Source organism: Taurulus bubalis, assembly GCF_910589615.1.
Source record: "Taurulus bubalis genome assembly, chromosome: 9".
NCBI lineage: Eukaryota > Metazoa > Chordata > Actinopteri > Perciformes > Cottidae > Taurulus > Taurulus bubalis.
This window is the reverse complement of record NC_136597.1, coordinates 8507410-8534097: the sequence shown is the minus strand read 5'-3', so window position 1 is coordinate 8534097 and position 26688 is coordinate 8507410. Positions and strand designations below refer to the sequence as shown.

The window sequence follows — 26688 nt, the reverse complement described above, 5'->3', positions numbered from 1 at the left end:
AAAAAGGCACATTCTGTGTCTCTGTTGAAAGAGTTTGTTTGAAAACCTCCTGCAAAAGCTACATTTTCCTTACTACTAATGTCTGTCGTGTTTATGCATTGTAAATACATAAATCCAATCCTAGCGTCATCAGCTTCTTTTGTTTATCACCTCCATTATTAATGTCTCTGTGAACTTAAGACAAACGTATGAAACAGTTAGTACTCTTCCTTCACTCAACTGCTGAAGACAAACCCAGTGAACTCTGGGTAAACAGACACGGAAAGAACAAATATAAGCCAAAATCAAACACAGGAGATAGGGTGTGTGGGCAAATTAAATACAGTTTGAATATTTATCAAATTCGAACTGAATAAATAAGTGAAGCAGCAAATGAGAGAGTGCTAATCTTGATACAGCTGCCCAAGCTGTGCAACTGCAATTCAGAAAGTTCATGTTGCAATAAAAGAGGCAGTATCTGCTAATTAAGCTTCACAAGGATGTCTGGCTATTTATGCACACAGAGTCCAAGCTCACTACATCAGAGAGGAGGAAGACATGACTAGTACTCTGGACAATGGACTATTAGCATTCTTAGCAATGCTGTTGTCAGAAAAAGAAAGTTAGGTATTTCCGTCGGCAATCAGCCGTGCGATGATAAAAGACCAGAAGATACTCATCAGCGGGAGGGGAAATTAGGTAATTAATGTAATTTCAGCGCATCTGATCCTCTCACTGCTCGACTGAAGAGGAACGTCGACCAAGCGAGAAAACCATCCAAGTCTTCCACTGCTCATTGTCAGAAATTATATATCACAGAGCAATTAGACTGAGATCAAAGAACATCTTATCTGCAATCTGCTTGACTGCATGATCAATTGTCTGTGTGGGGAAATATTGATCCACGTGCTTTAGCAAGACCCTGACTTTGTGGGCTTGTCAGAGGTTTTTAGGCCCCTTTAGGCTCTAAGGATGGCTACGTCCTCTGTCCCTCCCTTTGTTCTACACTAAAATAAGAACTCTGGGACGGACTGCCATGACATTTTGTGCAGACATTCATGGTTCCCTGAAGACGAATCCTACTGGCTTTCGTGAACAAAAAGTTTAGAGTTTTCATCCAGGTACTCAATGCCTCAAGAAGATAAGTGGAATGCTGCAGGAATGACATTTCCTGTGGGTCAACCCACAGAATTTAGCATCACACTGCTCCTCTTGACAAAACCCCAATGGGATTCCACTGGATTTTGAATTATTGCTGAAAATACAGCTCATGAGAAACAAAACTTTTTAAGACCCTTAAAAGCGTCTAAATTCACAAGTAGCTGATATTTTTATATCGGAGAACAAAACTTTAATATTTGATAAGCTTTACCACATACCTTATTTCAGGCATCTAACTAAAAACACATTTAAAAAAACAACAACATTGCCTTGAAAAATAATGACTCATTTCCAGGTTTTATAACTCCTTTCTGTAGCACTCTATTCTAATGTTCCTTTGTCGGGAAAACATTTTCATTTAATCATTGAAATGTCTCAACATTCATTTGATTGATTGGTATAAACTTTACATTCATAGCCCCCATGATGAATCCTAATGACATTTTTGAGGTTGTTATTGAAATATTTGTACAACTTTGTATAGATTGCTGTGAAGTGTGATACAGACATTCATGTTGCCCAAAAGATGCACTAACATAACTTGGATCCCCCTGTTTTTTCAGGTCAATATGGTAATGTATATATTATTCGTGTGAATGACCAGAAACCTGCATAACTAATGGCTCCAATCAGTCTCTATATACATATATACATATGTATCTATATGTGCTGTGGAGGTGCTGAAAGTGCTAAACCGAAAGCAATAGAGTAATGCAGGACAGAGACGAATCAGCTGACGACCCTTCTTGCAAATTGTGGGTTACAGGTATTTGTGCTTATGGCGCTATGTGTGGGCAACAAAAAATAGGACCTGGGCAGGTTCCTGGTGCCTCCTGGTGCCGGGAGACTGTCTGCCTATACCTCTCTACTGAATAATGTAACAAGCGGTGAGTGCATGGTGTGGGTGACAGCGAGGGATGGCCTCCCCTCAAAATAGAAGCAGAAGGCTTCAGAGACCAGATACACCAGCGCACGCTTACTTATGAAACAGCTCTGACGGCAATGCCATTCTGCAGCCATTTAGCGAACCACTGCAGTTTGGGCAGAATCATCAGTGTTTTAATTAACGTGACACAATATCTCAAGAGAACAGTAAATGTCAAGTAAAAAAAAAAAAAAAAAAACTTGCAATTATGTTTTATTAGAGAGGCATGGGTAACAGCTGAGAGAGGAAGGCGATGCATCAAAGAAAATGGTGTATTCATGTGAATGTGTGTGTTGGGGATGTTATTGCTGCATCCCTGGACAGCGCAGAGCAGGTGAAGCAGATAACAGCAGCCAGCTCTGACATTGCCCCTCCGGCCAATGAGGCAGGAGTGGTCACTTCCTGTGTGTGTGTGTGTGTGTGTGTGTGTGTGTGTGTGTGTGTGTGTGTGTGTGTGTGTGTGTGTGTGTGTGTGTGTGTGTGTGTGTGTTCAACAGGGAGTGAACCAAACTCCAACTTTCTCTGCATAGCCTTCAGCACTTTGCGAGGATGGAGAGCGAAGCAAAATGAGCAAACAGCTAGATTCCAGAGAGGTCCCATGCACCATAAAGAGCAGGGGGGCATTATTCATGGGATGTGATAATAAGAAATCCGTGGGCACGTTTTAAGAGTCATCAGATTGCCGTGCATGTAGGCTCTCCGTGACACTCCGTGAAGGCAGCAGCGGACGCGCCACTATTTTTAGAAACGCGGGAGAGGAATCAATCAAACTGCGAGTAAACCCGTGTTTTCATAACAATCTGCTGCTTTTAGTGGCGCAATCTTCTGAGACTCGTGCGTGTGCGCTCGCAGGGTCACGGGGACGGGACGTTGCATTTTTTTGGATCAATCTGATCTCTGATGCCAAATGATGCCTTTTCCTCTCGTGCTCTCCAGGAACGCACACCGGTGGACCTCAAACTTTTGCACCATGGGATCCACTACTCTTGATGGCTGCATTGCTTTTGGGACCCCGTGTAGTTTTGTGTCTTTTCCCAGTCTTAGAATCTCCAAAGAACACTGCAGTTTGGGGATGTGAATGAGAAGTGTTACTGAACGATACAGAACGCAGGGGAAGGCGCATACTGCTTATCGTCCTCTTTACTTCTATCAAGTGTGAGCGCATTCTTTTTCTGGCTCCTATGGGACTTAAGCACTCGTCCCGCTGCATGCTCCTCAGGAGAAAAATGGCGGAGTCTGAGAGCATTGAGGTAAGTGTGAGAGAGACACCTTATGCTTTTTGGAATGAAAAAAGAAAAAGAGAGAGGGTCCTGCAGCATGTTTACCTTGAGCAGAAGTTGCATCCCGGACAAAATGCGGATTCCGTCCGGATAGTGAGACCGAGTCTGAGTGATGACATTTAGGCTCCATCTCTGCAAGGAGGTTGCAATAAAATAGTAACTCTCTGCAGAGCAGGTGTTTCCAACATCGAGTACATTTAGGAAAAAAAGAATACAATAATAATGCATCGTTTTTCCTGGTCTCGTTTTTTTTTTACCCGTGTAGCTTCCAAGGTTATCGTGTTCTGCAATGGGATGTCACTTGTATGTTTAGCAGACAGGACAGTGCCCACACAGGATCCCCCAGACAGCGTCTGAAGAAATTTAAATATATGAGAATGCATTTGCATGAGAAGAACCCGTTTCAGTCGGGATGACGCTGTGAGGATGATGAGGATGATGAGGCAGAGCGCGCTACTGTTTCACGCTGCGCTGAGATCAGAATGACTTGCGCTGTCCAAGGTGCTGCAGCACCTCGCAGACCAAACGGAGAACCCTGGGACTTGTATGAAGCAGCTGTATTGACCTCCTGGTCGCAGTATAGGACCGTCAATAGGGATCGACAGGATGCAGGAAATAGTTGAAGTCTACCATTTGCAGCCCCCACCCTCCAAACATGTTTCTGAAAAAGCATTTTCCCAAAAGCATTATAATGTGTGTAATAATGTAAACTACATTCTTTCACGTTTCATTAAATAATTCATCAAATATAGCTTTTTTCTTTTGCTATAAATTCAGAGCAACACGACATGAGCCCGATGCAGTGGCACCACATCTGTATTCACAATCTGACTGCTGAGGGAGCCGTGCAGATTAGTAATGCTGAAAAGATATAAACACCCTGTGAAGTTGGAGACGGCCTTGTGTTGCTATTTGATTATTCATGAAGAAAAAAAGTTACCTTAAGTTAAGTTTATTCATGGGCGAGGCATCCCTCGAACTCTCAACATGTTGCCAATGTGCTCACGTGCGAGGGCAGCAGGCACCTGATACATCATGATAAGAGGACCCTATGGATGGATGGATGGATGGGGCTCTGCCTTCCTCTGCTCTCTGCTGTTTTGGAATGTGTGTTCTCAGAGGCACCTAAGTGCCATAATGGCAGAAGACCCTTTCCTGACATTGATACTGATTTCCTTCGACTTTATCACAGTAAAACCCTCTTCCTGCTGTAGGCATATCACCTTTAAGTCATCTATCTGGTATTTTTCTTCGGATTTGCATTAAAACACCAATTTCCGACAGAGCCTCCCCCACCTATTTCATGACTAACAAACAGGCACCATCTTTAACAGCCAAACAAGTCCAGAGGGTCTGTGTGTTCCCTCATAACATAAGTGGCAATTGAATGTCCTTCTCAAATAACAATTCTCACCTCCATGTGTGGACGAGGATCCAGACTGAAATACAACCCCATGTGTTTATCTGTCTGGGGGGTCAGAGGCAAGGACGAGTCTCAGTTACACATGCAGCTGCTCTCCTCTGACTGTCCTGCAACCCAAGTCTGCTTTAATCTTCCTGTTGATGATGGCCTGGGGCGATTTCGTTTTACTGCAACTTTTAGAAAGTTCTCATTGATTGAATATTAAAGTTGGCTGCCTTAATCACCGCTTTTGTGGCCCTGTCTTGTAATTATCTACTCTTTGAGGGACGGCTTGGAGACAGCTGTTCATCAAATCCTGCGTTTTGTCTTTCACTGTTGTATTTTATTTTTAGAACATGCCAAGATTTCATCTGCAGTCTTTAAGAGTGCATGCCTATCATGACTGACCCTAGTTTGACTTTAGTGCAGTTGCTAAATGGAAACAATTGTTTGTCATTTCAGATTATACAAATGAAGTAATCAATAAAACACATCTTGATGCAGCTACAGTTAAGTCTCATGGTGATACGTTGTGGGAATACCTGTAAGTATAGGTTGATATGCTGCGCCGTCCTCACATGCTCTCTTATTAGATCAGAGTCATGGCTTAAAGGATTAACAGTTCAACAGTTGGTTGTTTCTTTTTAATAAGCCCCTCACAATGTGTGAGATCTTTTATAGGACAAACAGTTAAACACTCTGTGAACTCGACCAAGCAGAGATACTGATGTGTCTCCATGATCTCGAGCTCCCTGCGCTTATGTTGAATGAAATACTGCTACGCCAAGTGTAGGTTATTTGGGTTGAATGCTAAAAAGGTATAATGTTGCTCAGAATTTCTAGCTCAGAAGACATGTTTTATGTACAGACGTTTTATCACTAATACAATTTGTACCAATCAACAAAAGGCAGCACTCAAAGTATTATTATTTAGCCTAACAAGTGCTATTCTTGCTCATTCTGGAGTGTTTTAGGATCAAATATTGTTGATTCAATAATGTATTCAGTTAGTCATATTTACATGTCTCAGGTGTAGTTAGGAGACTAGCACTGAACATGTATAGTAGCAGAAGGCTAACTGGTAGCTAAGAGGCGAGCTGTCATTCACAGGACATGAGAGTCTCCAGCTAGCGGCTCCATAAAATGGTGAAATGCTAATGGTAGTATGCTACTATGCTCACAATGACAATGCTAACATGCTATGCATAATATGATATTCACAGGAGTGTTAGCATGTTTACGTTTGATAATTAGCTTAGACTAAATAAACACAACACATTAGCTTTGGTCATGAATCAAAGCCAAGTCAAAATGTCACAGAAGGCTGTCTTCACGCACTGATCACAGTCTGATCTGCCATCAGCATCGCTTCTCTGACCTTTAGGTCACCTCTGGTATCGTCAGAGGATCCCCCTCTCACTGTTATCTGGGGGATCATGAATGTCTGTACAAAATGTCACAACTATCCATTGCAATAATTGTGAAGATATTTCAGTCTGGACCAAAGTGGACTGACAGACAATACCGTCACCAGCGCCACAGAGCCAGCGTGGTTAACATCTGATATGTCAGCTTTAATGCCCAGTCCATGGCATTTAGGCCCAGCAGGAAGAGAGAGGACACATATAAATATGATGGCCATCTTAGAGGGAGAGATACAGGTAGGATGAGGATGATTGATTCACACAAACAAGGAAAAGAATCAACGTCACTGGCGGATATTACTTTAAGTCCACTAGATCCATGTTCCATACTGCAAGTCAACAGTATGACTTCCTCTATTAATACGTTTATCCACCTTATTGACTCTGTCTTATGCCAGCTTTATTACATTACATTAACGATACATGACCAACTTCAAAGTGAAGCTTGAATTGGAACAATTATCATAAATTACTTGAAATCACAATTGAAATGGATGCACTTCTGTGGGTTATATTCTGCCGCCCATCACCTCAAAACTGAAAGATACATAAGATAAAACAAAAGATGCAAGAAAAGGTTCCAGATCAAGATCAGATTGTATAAATGCAAACTGAAGAAGAAAAAACAGCATGTAGTCTTCAAATTACAGTAAAGAAAGTGCTCAGGTAAAAGTATGCTCTACCTTCATTAGCTTTCCTGAGACACAAGACTTTCAATTCCGTCTTTTTTTGTTTGTTTCTTATCCAAGATTAACAGTAAAATACACTGAGCATCACTGTCATCCTATTTTCATCCACCTTGCCAACTATTTCTCATTTATTTTTAGAAGGCTGAAAGTTGGAACGAGTACAAACACCAGAACGGCTTACTGGCTCAAAAGTGAGATCCTGGGAGTCTGTTTCTTCCTCCCTGTCTCTGTCTCACTCGCAGACCAATACACATTCACACACCATGGAGATTATCCCAGCTGGCCTTAGAGGTGATAATCAGGGCATTATGGGTGTACCGTCTGTGCAGAACAGAGCTTTCCTGCCATCTCTGCCTTCTGTTGACAGACAGGCTGACTTCATGTCAGTAATCAGAGCGCTCTGTGAAATCACCAGAGGGCTTCATGGAACAGTAGCCTGCGGGTCGAGCTGAGCGGGATGAGAGCAGATGAAGTTATAAAGGGGAATGGATGACGAGACAAGCCAATCGCTGCCCTCGCCGCGTGATGCCAAGTTCCTGTTGCCTCTATGTTTAGTTTTTTACTCGGAATATGATTTGAATAACAAACACACAGAGTCCTCAGCCTCAATTAAGTGCTTTTTCTTTATCGCTTTCTCTTTCTAGCAACCGCAGCCGCAGCCACGGCCAATCCGCATCATCCAATCCCAGTCGGCACAGCCCACCTCGTTGCCCAAGCCGGTGCCTTCCATCCAGCATGGCTCGCGGACTTCTCTGCCGCCGCACACGCCTCATGCTGCCGGCCTTCCTAGCTGTGCCGGGCGGGGGAAGATGTCCAAGTTGCTTAGCCCAGAGGACATGACCTCACGAGACTACTACTTCGACTCTTATGCCCACTTTGGTATACATGAGGTATGTTTTTTTTCTTCCAGTTTTCTTGTTCCTGTGTCTGTTCTTGTCGGCAATATTTAGACAGATGTGAGACATGCATGATGACTGTTCATGACCAAATAGTCTCTGGAACTAAAGTCGGGAACTAAAAATGTAGTTTACACATTCTTGTTCGCTTTGTCATCTCAGCCGCGAGGACAAGCTTAGGCTCTTGCTCTTGCACTTGTATTCGTTTTCACATTTTTGAAACAATGTAATGTCATAAATAAAACTCGCAAATATACTTATATTTATCCTGCAGTGTATTCAAACTGTCATAATACATAATGCTAACTTATTTTTCACATTGCACTGTTACAGCCTGGCTCTAAGATTGAAAAAAAAAAAACTAGATTCACATGATTTTACTAAGAATGATTTATTAACCACAATTATTCATTAGTTTTTATTTAACAAAAAACTTATTTAACAAAAAACAGATGAGTAGTGAGGAGCACCGAGCCCAGGTGTGTCCCATGTCCCCGATTAACCTCCAGGTCTGCAGCTCTGGAGAGAGAAAATGCAACAGAAAAACCACCATCTCCCCAAGATGTTGCTGTTCGGTATCTAATGCCAATCAGTGAACACATCCATCCTGGTGTAAACCTGGATGTAAACACCATTACTTTGGAGATATTTGATCTAGCAATAGATCAAAATGGAAATAGGTAATATCCCTGGAAGATGTAGTTGCCCTTTCACTTCCCCATAAGTGGCCCAGAAAATACAGTCCAGCCGCAGACTTCCTGTTTGATTTATGCTGCGGTTTATCCACAGGAGTAATGGTTGAATAACAAATGTTAGTGCTTGTAAATGAAAGAAGAAAAAAATACATTTTATCCTGACTTTTAGGGTCAAGTATCAAAGTACAGTTGCTGTTTACTTGCTGATAATTATTTTTACAGCCAATATCTATAATGCACAATGAACATACTTATAATGTGTTTTACTAATGATTATAATGCATTCTTTATATTTCCGTTAGAGAAGCTCTACAATCGTTTTCACAGATTCAGACCTTTATTCATTTGGTCTGAAAATTAAAAAGACAGATCAGGCAAAAGAAGTTTGCAGTAACGACTAAAGCCCCAAAGTAACATTATGAAGCACAGAAAGCCAGAGTAAATGAGTCAAATGTAACACGTTGGCTGCTTCATCCACACACTTGTATCACCGCGTAGAAAGCACACTGCTATCAACAGATCAGTGGCCGGGCGGGAATCATGAACTGGCCTTCATAGTTACTTTAGTTCTGCTGAAATTGGTCTCCATGCCGTTTTTTCTTTCTCTTCCTGTTTTTTCTTCTCTTTTTAGACCGTATCATTTCAGACTCCTCTATTGTGTGTTGCAAAAAGGTTCTTTAATGATAATCACATGTGACATTTAAAGAAATCTCTGAGGCTCTCAGCCTCTTCCTGCTCCGGACAACCCCAATAACCTATAACAACGAAGTGCTTCATGTCACGGGCGGTTAGAGCCCTGGTTGGGGTTACGGTCAGCCAATCCCATCAAAGGACATGAGATCTGAACCGTGTCTGGGAGAAATTTCTGCCTTAACTCTAGCTTAGCTCTGCTCAAAGTCTGGACTTAATGGCGAATGGTTGACGATCTGTGCAACTTTGCTTAAGATATACTTTAGCCGTTATAATGAGAAAAAAAAACCTCTCTTTCTTTATGTTTCACATCATTTCAAGAATTGAATATTTCATTGGTTGAGCTGCATTGAATGCAGAGGAAACCCGCCAAAAAAGTGTGACTTTTTAGAAAGTAGGTCAGGTGTATTCTTGTTGTCATTTCCGAATATTCTTCACACTCACACATGGATGCACTCGGTATGAAATGGAGACAGACGAAGCCTGAAGGCTCATTGGGGATTATTCAGAGACACCAAGATTTGAATATAGAGCCAAACGGCGGAGCAGAAATAGAGTGAGATTACGTGAAGGCTGTGTGTTATTTATTACCGCCCGACCGCAGATATCCGAGCAAATCCAGACCTCCGTGTCCAGCCAGTGTTTTTCAATTCAACAAAACACATTTTCACCCTCCGTAGGGGTTATCTGTGTCAACGTCTTCCTCAAATTATCTGTCATATGCTAAACCAGGAGATGCTGAAAGACGAAGTGAGAACGCTCACCTACAGGAACTCAATGTACCACAACAAGCACGTCTTCAAGGACAAAATCGTGCTGGATGTCGGAAGCGGGACAGGGATTCTGTCCATGTTCGCGGCCAAAGCGGGTGCCAAGCACGTTTATGGGGTAAGACCTGTTTCCTTTTAGGAAAGCTGTTCCGTCCTTTTCCCAGATTATCCCGCTGAACCATCACGGTCTAATCACTGTGCATGTCCTGTATGCGTATACGACTGGCCCACTGTTCATACATGTTCACCATTTTTTTTCACGTCAGGCGCCCCTATAATCTTTCGAGGAATATCTGGTCTGACAGGCAGGTGATAAAAGTGCGTGGCTGCTCCGGCAGGTTGACAGGCTGAGCGGCAGCGATTTAAGAGCTCATTCCTTCATTGTGTCCCACAGCAGAACTAATTGGTAGTCAGAGCATGTCTGAGAATACATGCCAGATACACTCCACCAGTTTGGGATAACCACATGGAAGGTATTTTTGCTCCAGACAAGTGAGATGTGGGATGGGCGATTTTTAACTTGGAATTTCCAAGAGACTTGTTCTGAGCTACTGGCTGACATTTTGTGTTTATGTGTGACTTTGCCTCGCATCCCATATTTGTGTTTTCCTTTCCACTTCTGCGGTCTTGCAAATTCCTCTATCCCATCTCTCTGTATGTTAAAGTTCACGTCATGCTTTACCACACACTTGCCCATCTGGAAAGGCTTTATCAACATAAATGGGGCTAATGTTTCGGGGATTTGGTTCACCTTTGACTTGGATGCTCTTAGTATGAGTTCTGCACCAATGCCCAATACCGTTATCGTAGCTAGAGCTCATAAAGCTCCACGTGAAAGATGGGCTTGATAGGTGGAAGGACTGGGCTCTGGGCCAGCAATAACTTCAATCTGTCATATGGACCTCGTTACATAAAAAAGAAAAGTGATAAGCTCTATTCTGGCTCCACAAAGTACACATAAAAGACTCTGCTGAATTCTCAGTAATATAGTAGTAATATAATGATGATAAAATGAGCTCACACGTAACGGACGTTCATTTTGAATTGATTATTTTTCTCCCCTGATAATATGTTTTTTGCCAAATGTAAAATCGCAGACGTGTAGCATTAAAGGAATGGTTACCGGAAGGAGAGCAGTATGTGGGATTTTAAATAAACCCAGAGAAGTACAGTATATAGTGTTTTTAGTGGGGTCAGTCTATATACTTGAATCATTCCAGCTCTCAACAACCCCTGATATTAAACTACGGGCGGCAGCTTCAGTCCACCAGCTTACACTTTACGCAGATTGCAAGAGGGACAATGTAAACTATATATCAGGGACCAAACACCCAACGCCACTCTGAAAGAAAACCGTCGTGGAACAGGGCTTTAACAGGTGGTTTGATATGTGCAGGGTTTGCAGCACAGTGACAGAATCTGACCCAGATTTGGATCACAAGGATTCAATCAATGTTGCATCTCATGCACAAGTGACAATGAGTCTTGTAGTTCAGATAACCGCTCTCTGCATTGCGGTTAAAACATAGACGACAAAATAAGATTTCAATGCATATTGATGAAATGATATCAGCTTGATAAAATGTTATACAATATATAAATAATACACTGGTATGTGAATTAGCATGTGATGTGACATTTTACGTTCCATCGAACACACTTTTCTTAGAATTTGATAGACCATACAATTTGGGCCAGAATGTGTTGAGTTGAATGCAACAGCTCTGTTTCTCCTAACATTAAGCAAGCACTTGCTAAATGCTACTTAGTTGATTAGTTCATAGTATATAAAAGCTTCATGTTAATGTTGTAGAACTTATAATAAAAAAATGCTTGACATTCTTATAAAGGTAAAGAAATACTTCTCCGACTCCCTCTATAACCCAAGAGGGGAGGCGTGCACGTCACCTGAGCGAAGTTAGAAACTTGCTGCATCTCCAGAGAAGATGACTAGTGGCAGCACTACACTGACAGTGACTCTTCCTGACACTAGTGCAAGCTGCAAGAGGCACCGTGTGAGGGTGTGTTGACCTTATACACACCTCGAGGCCTCAGCGCTCCCACTGAAGCATGACGTTGATGGACACATGGCTAATGGCTGTCTCTTCTCGCAGCGACTCAGAAAGAGATGGGCAATCATTGCCAATTAGAGGACTGACGTTGGCGGCTCCATTATCACAGCAATGCCCCGGCATGCACTCGCCTGGTGCAACATTTGGCATTCCTTTGGTAGTTTATGCAGTTGACACAGTCTGGTTTTTAATTGGCGGGGTGAATAGGTGCGTGTGAGAGCGAGACAGAAGACCGTGGGCGCCACCAGCAGCCTCTTGGCCAGCTCTCCACTAATAGGCAGCAGAGAGTAGGGCTGCTCCAGGGAGGCGGTTCTAATGTTGAGTTCCTGCAACCTGCATGCTCAGCGAGGAAACTGATGACCTCAGCTCGAAAGCAGAAGCCAGAATTGAACTTCAGTATGTGCGTTACACGGCAACAAGAAGAAAAAAAAGGGATATCCAAGATGATATCTCTTAATTTGCCCATCTTTGGTGTGTGGCTCGACTGTAAAACCGTTTTCCTCTCTCTAAAATAAAAGGCCTAATTCTTCATGAGAGTCAGAGGCAACAGCTGAGCGCTTCTGTTTTTCAGCCAGCTCTCTCCATAAGGGTCCCAGCATGTTTTTTTTTTTTCACAATTCACAGCACCAAAAGTTCATGCAGGAGTCCCCTGCTTGATTACAAACAGATGGATCTCCTGCAGCATGAATAAGTTTGCGCACCTCTGACAAACCGAGTCCCAGGGGGAAGTGGAAAAGAGCGCTCACACTCAGGAAATCCATACTCTCGGACTCCCTGATGCTGAAAAAGATCGGTATTGACAAACGCCTCCTCCTGAATTATGTTCTCATTTTGTTTGGGAGCTGCTTACTAGAAGTGTCCCGGGTTTATTCTGAGGAATGAAGGAGGTTTCATTATGTTATATCTCTGCTGTTGCTGGCACCTTAATAAATCAGCATGAGTCCTGCATTGACGGGCAGAGCAAGTACAAGATATGTCAAGCAAGGAGCCGATGACTGAGAAAGAAAAAGTATAACATGGAGGGCATAGACTTAAGGGGCGACTGTGGCTCAGTGATGAGCAGGGTCGTCCTTCATTCAGAGGATCGGCGGTTCGACCCCCGGCTCCGCTAGTGTATGTCAATGGATCCTTGGGCAAGACACTTAACACTGAATTGCTCCCGTAGCTGTAGCCTACGGTGTGTGTGAGTGTGTGAATGTTAGTTAGTCCTGACGGGCAGGTGGCACCTTGCATGGTAGTTCCTCCCATCAGTGTGTGAATGGGTGAATGATGTCATCTAAAACAAAACAAAAAGGCAGTGGGTTAGAGGATAATTTAAAAGAAATTAAAATGTCAAAAGACTAATAAAACTGGAAGTTGAAGGTCTCACTGGAGCTAAATGGCTGGTTGCCACTGAGTAGTGACGAATCTTCACTTAATATAAGATGCTCTGCCAGTGTTTCAGGGACTGGTCACCTTGCAAATGATATCCTGTCTTATTCCTTTGTCTTCCACAATTTCAACTTCATCCCTGGTTGTCTCTTGCAAAGAAAAATGTACCTCAGTGCCCAATGCCAGATGATAATCCCTTGTTAGCTGCCTTCTGCTTTCAGGCTCACGTTCACAAAAATACTGTAAATCATGAAAAAAAGAAGAATAAAACAAGAAGCTAGTTTTGCTATCTAACTGCAAACAGGGGGAACAAATCCCTTGAGGGAATGCCTTCACAAACTCTAAGCTTGTTAGATATTGTATCTCACTTTCTCCTGAAACTGGCAGAGATCCAGCTGCCCAGTTTCCAATTTTCAAATCAGTGTGCAAGCGATGTTGTATTCAGGCCTGCTACAGAGATACTAAACAAAGAGGACCCTGCTTGCTACTCCAGAGAGAGGCATTCACATAGGGAGCAATGCATCAACAATAAAGATTACATTCTGGACTTGTCTTTACTCAAAATAACACATGGAATTGGAGTTCATTGTGATGAATCCCTGGATGGGTGGAGCAGCCAGATGAACAAACAGTCAGTGATCATGAGGGAAAAAAGAAAATAGCATTATCTGTCTTTAGCAGTACATGTCCCCCACTATTTAAAGTGCTTTCCAACATTTTATTCTTGTGACCTCTCATGACCCTAATCCATTATTTCCCAAAACAAAACAAAATTTCTGTCTAAAAAATGAATACCATTTTGAAAAGCAGAATGTTTTTTTCTTCTTCAGTCATACAGGACTTTTACTTTTAAGTATATTTTTACATTGCTGTAGTGGTATATTTACTTAAGTGAAGGACCTCATCTGGATATGTGTTCCCACCAGTGGTCCTTAGTGACTACCTGTTAAAACACGACGAGACATTCCAAATTTCTAATGTAACAAAACTGTAACACCCGGTTCTATGTGTGTGTCTTCCCAGTGTTTCCTGATTGTTTATCAATCATTTGTTTCCCATCCCAGTCTTTTTCCTTGTTTTGTAACTTTGTTCAGTAAAGTACCTTTTGATTTTGCCTAACCGTGACTCCTGCCGTCTCCTCTGCTCCTGAGTCTCTGCTCCACCACACCCGGTTGTGACACAAACTCCTGAATAAACTTGATTTTGAGGATTTAATCAATGTAAAGCAGTGTAATAGTTTGGGATGGGATGTACTTGGGTTCTCTTTGCATCCCCCTTCAAACTGAGCCTGATGTATCTGGCCAATTCACGCTGATTGAGCTTTTGAGGTATTCCAGTCAGCATAAGCAAAGCTGACGTTTAAAGTCTTGTGAATTTGCATTACAGGCAAACGGCGGACATGTGTATGTGTTGTAGACATCCCATTCAAGATATTCTTCTTCATCTATCTGCGGTCATTTAATTATTTTTGTTCTATTTTTTCTCCCTGCCAGATTGAATGTTCCAGTATATCAGAGTACTCCGAGAGGATCATCAAGTCCAACCACCTCGACAGTGGTGAGAGCTCCTCCCTCCATTCTGACGACGCTGCGCTTCATCTGCAGTGAAGGGAGTAACAGACTAGCTTACGGTCGTGACAGACATAGTGAGCGAGGAGAGAGGAAACGCTATAGATACACTTGAGGATAAGTAGAAGAAGAAGATGTGTTCATCCTTCCATACTGCACTGGGCCAGCTCATTTATATTCATTTGCACAAACATGCTGCCAATTTATGGAACTTCAAAGCATTATGTATAACACCTCTGTAACTTCTGGAAAAAAAACTCCAAAGCTACTGACTGTGCATCTACCACATGATAGCTGCATAAACCAACCTGTCAGCCAATGTTCTGTCTATAAGCCTATGAATATCAAGTATGCACCAGTAATTGAAAGGAGAGTTAACACTAACGTTCACTCACTGAGTTTCAAGCAGGAAGACATCACCAGTTGGAGTAACAGGGTCCGCATGTTATTCTGACAGATACTGTGTATCACCAGGGAGACACTTCAATAACTTCTTGGAAAAGCTGAAAGAAACGCTGAAGTCAGCTATTCTCTGGGAGGGCAATGATCCACTCCTCCATCGTGAACCCCAGCTGGCTACCATGTTAGCACATAATCTATATACAGTTTATTTCTGTCTCTCACACCAGTCTATTTCTTGCACTCAGTATATTGTCACATACTGTATATGCATAATGAATGTATTGACTTGAGACTTAAATCTGCTTTCGGCACGTCTACATATTCTATTAGACACTTGTATAGGCTTTATCATTCCTACATGTTCGTGTTAGACAGCTCTTTGTACGTCAAAATACGAGAATTGATTATGACCTCAAAGATGTGTTGTGTGTTGCAGTGATCACCATCTTCAAGGGCAAGGTGGAGGAGGTGGAGCTTCCTGTTGAGAAGGTTGACATCATCATATCTGAGTGGATGGGCTACTGCCTCTTCTATGAATCCATGCTCAACACCGTCATCTTTGCCAGGGACAAGTGGCTGGTAGGACGTGTGGAGTGTGTGTTGATGTGTCTATAGACATGATCTTCATTTTGCATTAACACCAGGAAAAAATATGCCAGGGACAAAATTAACCACCACTGCAACAGCCATGCAATACATCATAATAATATAGAATTAGCAAATACTGTAATCATCCTGGCATCATGTCACGAGAGTGCAGTATCTAGAGCTTTAGGCTAAAATGTATATTTTTGTATTTATTAACTGATACTCTAATAACAGTCATAATCAAATTGACATATATCGGTATTAAATCAGTAGCTACCAGTCTTTAAGTACTACTTGCAACCCTTCATCATGAAACACAAAAGCATCCAATAATTGAAAGAGAACAGCAAACGACCAAAGTCATCTCGCCACTCGTCACAATGAGAGTCAATATAAATGTGTCCAACCTCGTATTCAGCACCTTTAATATAATATACTTAATATTACAATGATCACTATTGCATTAACAGAAAGAAAACAAGCCAGGGTAAGAAATACCTATTATATTAATAAGAAGTCTATAATGTTTGCAGGAATGTTGCATAAACCACTGACATTATTGTTTATTATCTTCTGTGATTGGAAAATAATAGTTGTTATAGTCTTATACATCATAAGCAGCTATTACAGTCTGCGAAGAGAGGGAACAATAAAATCAAAAAAATGTCAAGTTGTACTTTGCTGAGGATTTAAATGTCACGGACGCTGTAATGTCGACCTTTTATAATGTGTCCAGGATTAATTGCAGAGTTATTTCTTTGCCTCGTTTGTCAAACAGAAACCCGGTGGATTAATGTTTCCTGATCGTGCCTCTCTGTACGTGGTCGCCATAGAGGACAGGCAGTACAAAGACTTCAAAATACATTGTGAGTTCAGTGTGTAAGTGTGTGTTTTACCAGGATTAAGTCTTTGCATTATGAGTGAAGCACATATGCAGAACACCGTCCACACCTCCGCATTGCACTCACCCGGGTGTGTGCACACTCCTCCACGACCTTTTCCAGCTCCGCAAATGATTTTGAACTTTTCCTCTGGCGTAACACTGGGGGTGATAATTGATATTATAAAATCCACAAGCCTCTCCATCTCTGTATGATCCCACTCTTAACATGCCAGGAGGGCTGTGGGCGAAGTTTTTTTTCTGCTTGAGTCAGTGTTGAGCCAGTGCAGCACCTCGATGACAACAGGCATGCAAACAGAACAATAGCCAATAGGCCTCCTACTCACACTCCCCCATACATCTGGGAAATTATGAAAACCACACTGCACCATGTGCAAGTCATATCACATTGGCTCGCTGCTGTGCAAAGCTTTCCAATGATGCCTGAATGCTATTATTCTGTATTTGAAGTTCAACTCATAACCAGACTGAGATGAGTGGTTAGACGAGTGCATATATTAACCAAAAACGTTTTCCTCTAATGGCCAAGATGCTCTTTAGACGGAGTTAGAAGTGGCCTTTGGATGCACTGCAGTATTCTGAGGGCGTCCTGTGGACATTAGTGCTACTCTGGGCTGAACACTGCCTTAGTTAAGTGGGCAGTAAGAAATGCAAATAGAGCACATAACTATTTCCCTCAGGGTTTGTGACCTGTTCATTATCACCGGCTTTCCTGCGCTCTAAAGTAGTTCCCTCCTTTTGGGTCATGATAGAGATGTTTCCTCACACACTATCTTAAGGAGCTTAATGAATAATGTATGGAATTATTTAGCTAAAGCTGCAAGAATATTCAAGGCATTTGGAGTTGGGGTTGCGTTCACGGAGGCTCATGTTTACAAATCATCCCCGAATACGTCACCCGTCAAAACAAAAATAGGGGTCTAACTCCGGGAGTCTTGTATCAGATTATCCTGGGAAGCTCTACGACTAAGACTGTGACTCGTGTTGTTTTACAGCTGCAGCCCTAACTATATGCATTTTCAGTGTCTTTTTCCACCCTAGAAAACCGAATAAACTGAATCAAAACTTGGAAAGAAGAAAACTTTGTCATTTGTTTTAATTTTTACAAAGTACAACTGAGAACATGCTTGCAAAGTAACTCAATCCTGCTGTGTATTTACCAGGGTGGGAGAACGTGTATGGCTTTGACATGACCTGTATCCGTAATGTGGCCTTGAGGGAGCCACTGGTGGACGTGGTGGACCCCAAACATGTGGTGACAAACGCCTGCCTCATCAAGGTTGGTAAAATATTTTAGCAAAAGGCAGATAGTGGATTCATCACAGAGCCGGACCAACTGTCTGCTGTAGAACCAATGTGGTGCACATGAGAGTTGACATTGGTGTATACAGTCGGATCGCAATGTCAGTTATTCTGTCGGTCTCTCAGTCCACTACTTCGTCCAGACTGAACTATTTTAACAACTAGTGGATGGATTGGCGTGTAGTTGGGGACATACTGTATATCCATGCTGCCCAGAAGATGAATCCTGATTGATTGCCATCAATTGTGGTGCACATATACATTTTCCCCTCAGGATGAATATTTTAATAACTTTGGTGATCCCTTAACCTTTCATCTAGCAGCCTCTTTTCATCAAGATGTGTTCTAAACTTTGGATTATGACTAAATACCTGCAAAAACAAATGACATCCCCATCAGCCTCAGCTGAACTTTGTGCCAAACATTTATCCATGGTGGCTTCAAAGAGCATTGCTGACAGCAGTTGAGAAAACTATGGTCCATTTAATAGCTTTCCTCTGGCTTTCAGTCACAGTTTACAAATGCTCAATTTCTGAGCTAATGTGTACATCAAAATCCTTACAGTGCTCTCAATAAAATGGCTACTAAACGGGCCTTTACATGACTGATTTTTACCAAGCTACTCACAGTACAACACGGCGTTACCACCGATTCCCAATGCTGGTTAACTCGGCAACTGAAGAAATAAGGTGACCTTACATTAATAAAGAGTGATTATATTTTACAATATTAAGACAACAGAAGTTGGCCCATAGACGATGCTGATGAAGATGGCATAGTTTATTGGTAAACATACTGGCACGTGGTGGTTGCAATTAGGACCCAAATGCCGACGACGATGTGAAGTCAATTTCTTTACCAAAAACAGATTTACAAAAACACAGGATCAAGCATCAAAAACAGGGATCAAAAAGGGCACGGGAACAAACAGGGTAACATACCGACTAACACACAGTACGATCTGACACTGGGGCAGAAGACAGACAGGGTTTAAATACAAGAGGAAGCTAACGAGGCACAGGTGGAAAACAATGCGGGCAACACAGGTGAAGGGAATACACAATCAGGGAACAGGGCAGACAGACAATCACAGACAATCACAGGGGCAGGAAGTGCAGGAACACAGAGGACACACAAGACAAGGACTTCACAATAAGACAGGAACCCAGAAAACCCCAAATCGTGACACATACTGTATGCGTGCTGTAGCTGGTTTGAGTACAACCTTGGCTGTTGGACTGTCTGCCGCTCACTGTGTGGATTAGACTGATAAGGGTGCTGTGCCATGCATGTCAATAGTAGCCCGTCTGCTCCTTCTAATTGTGCTCCTTGTCGTATTGACCTTCTTATCGCTGGTATTGATTGGACAGCTCTGCCCTGTCTCACCTCTGTCTCAGTGAACATTGCTGTGTGATTACACCTTGACTTCAGTGTTGCTGATTGTCAAGCACCCATTTGTTTTCCTCTGATATCAGACAGTCTTTCATTTTTAATGCAGCGAGATATTACACAAATCCAGCTCCACGATGAGCCATAAGAGTTTAATAAAACTAGGATGCTGATGGGAACGCTGTTTGCCAACAAAGAAGCCTTACCACAATAATACCCTGCTGACAAGCTTTATTGTCTTTAAATGGATTACTGACTGACCTCATTAAAGTTGTATAGCTGACGAGTAGCACACATAGGACCTCATGTTATTAAACTGTTGCTTGAAACTTTGGTAGAGGATCATAACCAAGTATTATCCTGCATAAATAACAACTTGCATGATAGGGCTCTTAAATGTTTTATTTTGCCATCAGAGTAATTGCAAAGTTGTAAACATTGTAGTGTGTTATATTGCAGTCTTAAACTTCTAAATGTGACTTTGAGAAGTTAATGCTGCATGACCAGGGTAAATATCTGCTAAAGGTGTTTATGGGAGTGATTATTGTCTAAAGACAGCATGGGGAATCTGACATTAATATTGCATTGTTTTTTTATGGCAGCAAGCATAAGGCTCATTCCTCCACAGCCAATGTGGCATCTGGCACCAAAGCTAGCAGTGAATGTCTAATGTAGCCGATAGCAGATGAAACAAGGTTATCACACCTCTGCCTACATGTTTACCCTGCAGGGTAATGTGTGTTTTCAGGTGGGCCGCACTCCCCTCTGTTCCTCAGTGTTTGAAGCTACATGATATGTTGGCGCAGTGCCGTTCACCCGACAGGAAGCCAGGATCTGGAACAACATGTTCTTCTCTGAACCAGTGGGATGGGTTATCAGATACCCTGTTAAATTCACTGGAATCAGGGGACATTTACAGATTTGGGGTTGCTCGTACAATGCACGAATAACACCTGGAACCTCACAATAGTTAGAGCTCCCAGACGACCCCAGTTCCTCTACCCTTGTCCTACCTCCAAGGATTGCTGCCCTCATTCTTGATTGTCATTCGGATCTTGGCAAAGTCCCACTGGAGTCAAATGGTGACCCGATATCTTTCTGCAGGTAGAAGCTGTGCTGTATTTCTTGGTGTTGTATTTTTTGGTCTCCTAAAGTCATGCATTTTGCACTACATATCGAATTTTCTGGATTTGTCCCTACGGAATTTTTAGATTGTTGTAAGTTCGCAAGATCATTAGTTGGAGGTTTTGAATAGGGTCTGGTTGAAGTCAAAACTATGAGATTGTCATTTTCGTATCGGAGATTTGTCATTGTCTTTCACTGTTCAGTGACAAGAGCGATATCAGCGACATGTCTGCACCCTAAAACTCTAGCTGCAGGTTAGCATAGCTTAGTTCAAAGACTTGAAACAGACGGAAGCAACTAGCTCGGCTCTACCCATCAGCACACCGAATGCTAAGTTATTAAAATGTGACATCTAGGTTGTCTATGTTTTTCTATCCTCAGTCTTTGTGATAAGCTAACCAGCTGCTAGCAGTAGTTTTCATATTTAACAGGCAGACATTAGAGCGGCATCCTCTCCTCTGGGATGGCTAACAAATATGCATACTGCACTTCACAAAATGTCCTGAGAACACTGGGAATAGAGAGAGTTTCATGTGACCAATGGCTTGTGTTGTCAGTTTTGTTCATGCGCTCCAGATATTTGAGAAGAGTCCCTCTCTTTTCTCCCGCAGGAGGTGGACATCTACACAGTGAAGACTGAGGACCTCTCATTTACCTCGGCGTTCTGCCTGCAGATCCAGAGGAACGACTACATCCATGCACTGGTCACCTACTTCAACATCGAGTTCACCAAGTGTCACAAGAAGACTGGTTTCTCCACCGGTACAATGCCACACACTGTCTATTACTTTACATACAGGGATCTGTGTGTGTGTGTGTGTGTGTGTGTGTGTGTGTGTGTGTGTGTGTGTGTGTGTGTGTGTGTGTGTGTGTGCGTGCGTGCGCGGCTTTAAAGCATTAGATGTTTTTTTACCAGCAATAACACAGCACCACCCAGAGGCCAGGTTCAGTTTCTCTCTATTCTGACAGCACAGCACCATGCTTCACTTATAGTTGGCAAGTTTACTTTAAGTTTAGTTTGCCAATGGGCAACTAGAGCGTCTGACATTGTGTTGTCGATGAATTGTTTATGATGGTAGCAAGCACTTCATACACTACTGCATGGGAGGATAAATGAAAGAACAAGGGCGGAGATTACTGGACTTGTTTCATACAAACTGGAACCAAATTTCACTACATTGAGCAGACAGAAAACATCCACAAGCAAACATTTAACGTGGAACTGGACGCTCCCAGGAGCATGCGACAGGTTCACTAAACCCTTTCAGTGTTAATGTAGAAGTCAAAGTGGAGTAAACAGCTCCAATGGGGTCTGTGCTGGTGTCACTTTACATGAGAGCAGTTCAGATCAGGCTGAGATGATCCAAACAGTGCTGCACTGGAGTGAGCAGGGTGTGACTGACCTCTAGTGGTGGTGGTAAATAGTGTGCATTGAAATGATACGTAAAGCAGAATGTATCATTGCAAAGGTTGGTTTGAACAAAATATATTTTATTTATCGAATGAATGCATCATCAGAACCTTGCATCTTTTCCATAAATAACTATATTTCTATACAATCCTTAGTTAACCTAAGCTTTCTCATGCCCTGCCCCTTCTTTTGTCTATCAAGCAAGTCTTCCAGTGTCCGACCTGAGGACTCCTGCTCTGCCAAGACCTTAAGATACAGAACTAAACTTACACACAGAGCCAGAGAGTCACATCAGACACACAGACTGTAAAGAGAAAAAGGCAAGCGGGGGGTCAAAGATTGCAATGCATATCGACTGAATTTGCATAAGAAACGCAGCTTGTCAGTTTCTTTATTGAACTCTGCCCCCCCAAAAAAACAAGATCCTGTGCAGCCAACATGATGATTGGCACTCTCAGAGAGAGAGAGAGAGAGAGAGAGAGAGAGAGCTCGTCTTTAAAGGCAATGCTACCAAGCTGGCAGACATTCAATTTAAAAGGCTACTGAACCTTTGAGTCTCTGTAAAGCAATCTGTAATGGTCAGGGCACTGAGGGATACTCACACTTATTTGAGGGCTGGGATGTCAGTTTCCACACACACATATATATATATATACATATATATATATATATATATATATATATATATATATATATATATATATATATATATATATATATATATCACGGAGATGAGTGCACATAAGGTGGCGCAATAAAGTGATGAAAGAAGAAGATTGACTGAAGCAGAAGCAGAGAGGTTAAGAATGCGGTCATGCATTTCCTGCCTTTTACTTCCACTCTTGGTCTTGAACTCAAGTGGATCTATCTGCTCTTTTTGCACCGTTGCTTCTGGGCTAAAGGACACGGACGCGGTTCAATGCCCCTGCTCTTCATCTGTATAGTTTGTGTTTATTCTCATCCTGGCATTCACGCCAGGTAGATAAAAGATCGCATTACAGTATCTCTGTTGGCCCCATGATGGACTGACAACCTGTCCATGGCGTCTCTGCCTCTGCACAGTGTTCGCTGGCATGAACATCAGTGGTGAGACTGAAGAGAGTTAACTGGGTAGAAAACCTTTTTTTTTAAAGTATGCAGCATCACTGACAAGAGGATGACATATCTGCTGTGCTCAGTCGTTTAGTTGGTGTGTTGCCAAAGATGAAACCTTTGTTGGTCAACTTTCTTAGCAGAAAGCGACATGGTCCTTCATTTGCGCAGGTCTTTGACAATCACACTGATTATCAACCTTTTGATGTTTGAGTACCAAGAAGATAAACACTATGTGTGAAAATGGAATGTAGCCTAATCCAACCACAAACTACAGCTGAGTTGCTCAGTTGTGAAGCCTTCTCTTCAACTTCTTTATGAATCCATAAAATCAAATAAAAAAACAAATACATAGAAATAAAAGATTAAACTTCTGTTGAATGACGGTGACCTTTGATACTATAGAAACAACCTTTCAAAGCTATCTTTATTTTTATATTGTGAAATTAACATAATAAGGGTCACCTAATACTATCTCAAATTATAAAATATAATAAGATATATTATGTGATATGTGTCAACATTTCTTTTTAGTCAAGATCATAAAATAACAGAAAAAAGGTCAAATTTATACATGCTGGTCCTCCTCTCGAGGAAGATATTTTCAAAAAACATTTACTAAAACAACACTCTTTAAAATTCTTATCTTGCATAATATATGTTGCAATATATTTTCCCTATTTTGTTGTAATATACTCATTTGTTTCTGAAGGGAGGCTAGTCTGACTCTTCCTGTTTGTGTGTGTGTGTGTGTGTGTGTGTGTGTGTGTGTGTGTGTGTGTGTGTGTGTGCGTGTGCGTGTGCGCGTGTGTCCCAGCACCAGATGCTCAGTACACCCACTGGAAGCAGACGGTGTTTTACCTGGAGGACTATTTGACGGTGCGGAGAGGAGAGGAGATAGTCGGCAGCATTGACATGAAGCCCAATGAGAAAAACATTGTGAGTATTACAGTCTGATGATCCTAATGCGTGGTGTGATATGTGGAATCATTACACCTATGGTAATGATATCTGCATTCAAGTGATTTATTATGTGTGTATAAAAAAGAGAAAATAGAATGTGAGAAAATAAATAAATCAAATATAATGTGCAAAGGGTTTCTTAGTTTATTTGAGCTCTTCTCTTTATGCCCTATATCCTACCAAAGAGATGACTAATTTCTTGCCCTGCCTGCTCACAACAGATTGTTTACTCCTCAGTGTTGGATTGTAGTCAAGCAGGCAGCGGCACTGCAGACAAACAACAACAAATGATATTGTTGACCTTGTCCGTGACCTCTCCTCCCCCGCTGGGACTAAGAAGCGGGGTTCGCTTCCTCCTGTTGTCTCACACAAACAGCTCGTGCTGTAACACCACGTTCTGCTGTCAGGTCAAAATGGAAAATCTCAGTCTCTGGTCTATATATATATATATATATATATATATATATATATATATATATATATATATATATATATATTGAGGTTTTTTGCTTACTCAATACATCCCCTCTGTTTGACAGCCATCTCTCTTTTCTCCCTCTCTTTGACCTGCAGCGCGACTTGGACTTCACCTTCGAGCTGGATTTCAAAGGGCAGCTGTGTGAAGCGGCCATATCCCACGACTACAAGATGCGCTAAGTTCGATGGTGCCCCGCTGAGTTTAACCCCTGAGCACCAGAGGGAGGCAGAGACACTCCCACGTCCAGAGACAGACACAAAGTGTGACGTAAGAGGGGCAGAGAATATGAGAAAAGACCGAAGACCAAGCAGAGAAGGCCCCGTTGACAACATCGCTATTGTCAATACAGTGTTTGATGAAAGCAGGAAGTTACTCATGCTCACTAAACAAATCTGAATGTAACACCAACAAACAGAGGTCAGGAATATCTCCTTGTCATGATGAATGTAATTGATTATTGATGTGCGTATATGTGAGCTGGAGTGATGTACCTGTGTGTTTTGGTGTTTTCCACCTCTTGGTGGAGGGATAGTTGCCATTTTTGAATTACAGTAGAGCTCATGTAATACATTACTGCACTGTCCACATTCTGCTATAGGTGGACAATACATGTAAGGTGTACTTCGTATGTCATATTGTGTACTGTAGGGAATGATCAGAGAAATCTTTCATTTGTAGTTGCGTCGATTTAGCGATGTTGGAAAACTGACAGCAACCGGACGAAGCTGCGAGTATGTGTAATGTGAAAGGTAGCATGTGTTTGCATAGTCATTGTGCTAGTAGCTTTCTGTGAGTGTGTACTAGAAGGCGTCACGCTGTCGCACAGCTCGGACTCCCTGTGTGGTCAGTGTGAGCAGTGATGTTGACATGCCAATCGCATACCTTCCCCATCCCAAACGCCTTGACCAAGTGCCGAAATGTTCATAGTTATTTCCCCCCCCCCCTCCCTTCTAGATATAGATGCTAGCCTCTTTCTTTTTTTAATAGTTTAGATATTAGATATTGCTTCAAAAACAGGCTCAAGCCGTGAAGCTTTTTTTACTACATCTGATCCATGTGGAACACTCGAACCCCACATGTCTAATTAGGTCTTCGCCACCAGATGACCTGCAGCAACCCTGGACCAATAACTGGGTTTGAGACTAATGAGACTGAGAAGATATTTTCTTGTAACGTGCATATACGTTTCTTTAGTGTCCTCACACGATGTGGTACCAGAGTATACAGACTGTAAATGCATCTTAGTCTAAAACGTACTTGCATTGCAGGCCAGTTACAAAACCATCTTTCCACTTCAGCTGTGTTCTTACTAAGGTCATTGCCCACCACTCAAGCCGTGGATCTGGGCAACGGTTACCTCACGTTAATATTCCTAGTGAGCCTCAAACTACCGCTCCTATCAACTAAATACGTTTAAAACCATTTGGTAACGCATTCTCTTGCCCACGTTAATCCCAGAGTAATTATGTGTTCAATGAAACGGCCTCTATCCCCAATGTCGTATATATCGTGCAGAGACCCTAATGAGTCTTTTCAGGGCTGTTACCAAAAAGTACAGTATGAGCACTCGGGACCAATAAGAGGAAACTATATTTATGAAGCATGCAACTAATGCTAGTTACAATCAACAAATAGTGCAGTATGCTGCCTTCTCAGAGCACACAGTTTCTGTCATCCTGCATATTTTATAGGGTGCTGGCTGGTACAAATAAGCAATATTACTTTCATTAATGCTTACAATCAACAATAAATGATAAGTCATATTTATTTAGAACGATACTGGTATTGAGCATCTGCCAGTCACACCTTTACAGAAAGGTATTCTGGGAGCCAGCTGCTCACATGAAAGCCCAAACTATGTAGTTTGTAAGTCATACTAATTCTAATAAATTGGCATGTTAATTCCACAAAATATGAAATATGTTGTTTCACATACCGTTATGTCAACTTAAAAAATTTAATAAACAGCAATGTCCAAACACGTCCACTGTGTGGTGCTGTATAACTCATTTAAATTTCAATGTACCAGGAAGAAGAATCATTTACACACGAGACATTGACGTTAAGAATTATTTATTATTTTGTGTGTATTTACATGTGTTTTATATACATTAA

General features: G+C 41.9%; 1 protein-coding gene across 3 annotated transcripts; it reads left to right on the top strand.

Moving 5' to 3' along the window:
* Positions 1–3246: 3246 nt before the first annotated feature.
* LOC306741966 (protein arginine N-methyltransferase 8-B) lies at positions 3247–24752 on the top strand (the record flags this gene model as incomplete). Of its 3 annotated transcripts, none has more annotated exons than XM_079224302.1 (10): positions 3247–3315; positions 7520–7750; positions 9874–10029; positions 14848–14911; positions 15761–15903; positions 16691–16778; positions 17977–18092; positions 21241–21391; positions 23950–24071; positions 24669–24752. In XM_079224302.1, the coding sequence occupies 10 exons, from the start codon at positions 3247–3249 to the stop codon at positions 24750–24752; spliced, it is 1224 nt and encodes a 407-aa protein (XP_079080428.1). The 3 variants fall into 3 exon arrangements, with proteins under 3 accessions (XP_079080428.1, XP_079080427.1, XP_079080426.1); XM_079224301.1 differs by having other exon boundaries at positions 7514–7750; XM_079224300.1 differs by having other exon boundaries at positions 7505–7750.
* Between the last annotated feature and the right edge of the window lie 1936 nt (positions 24753–26688).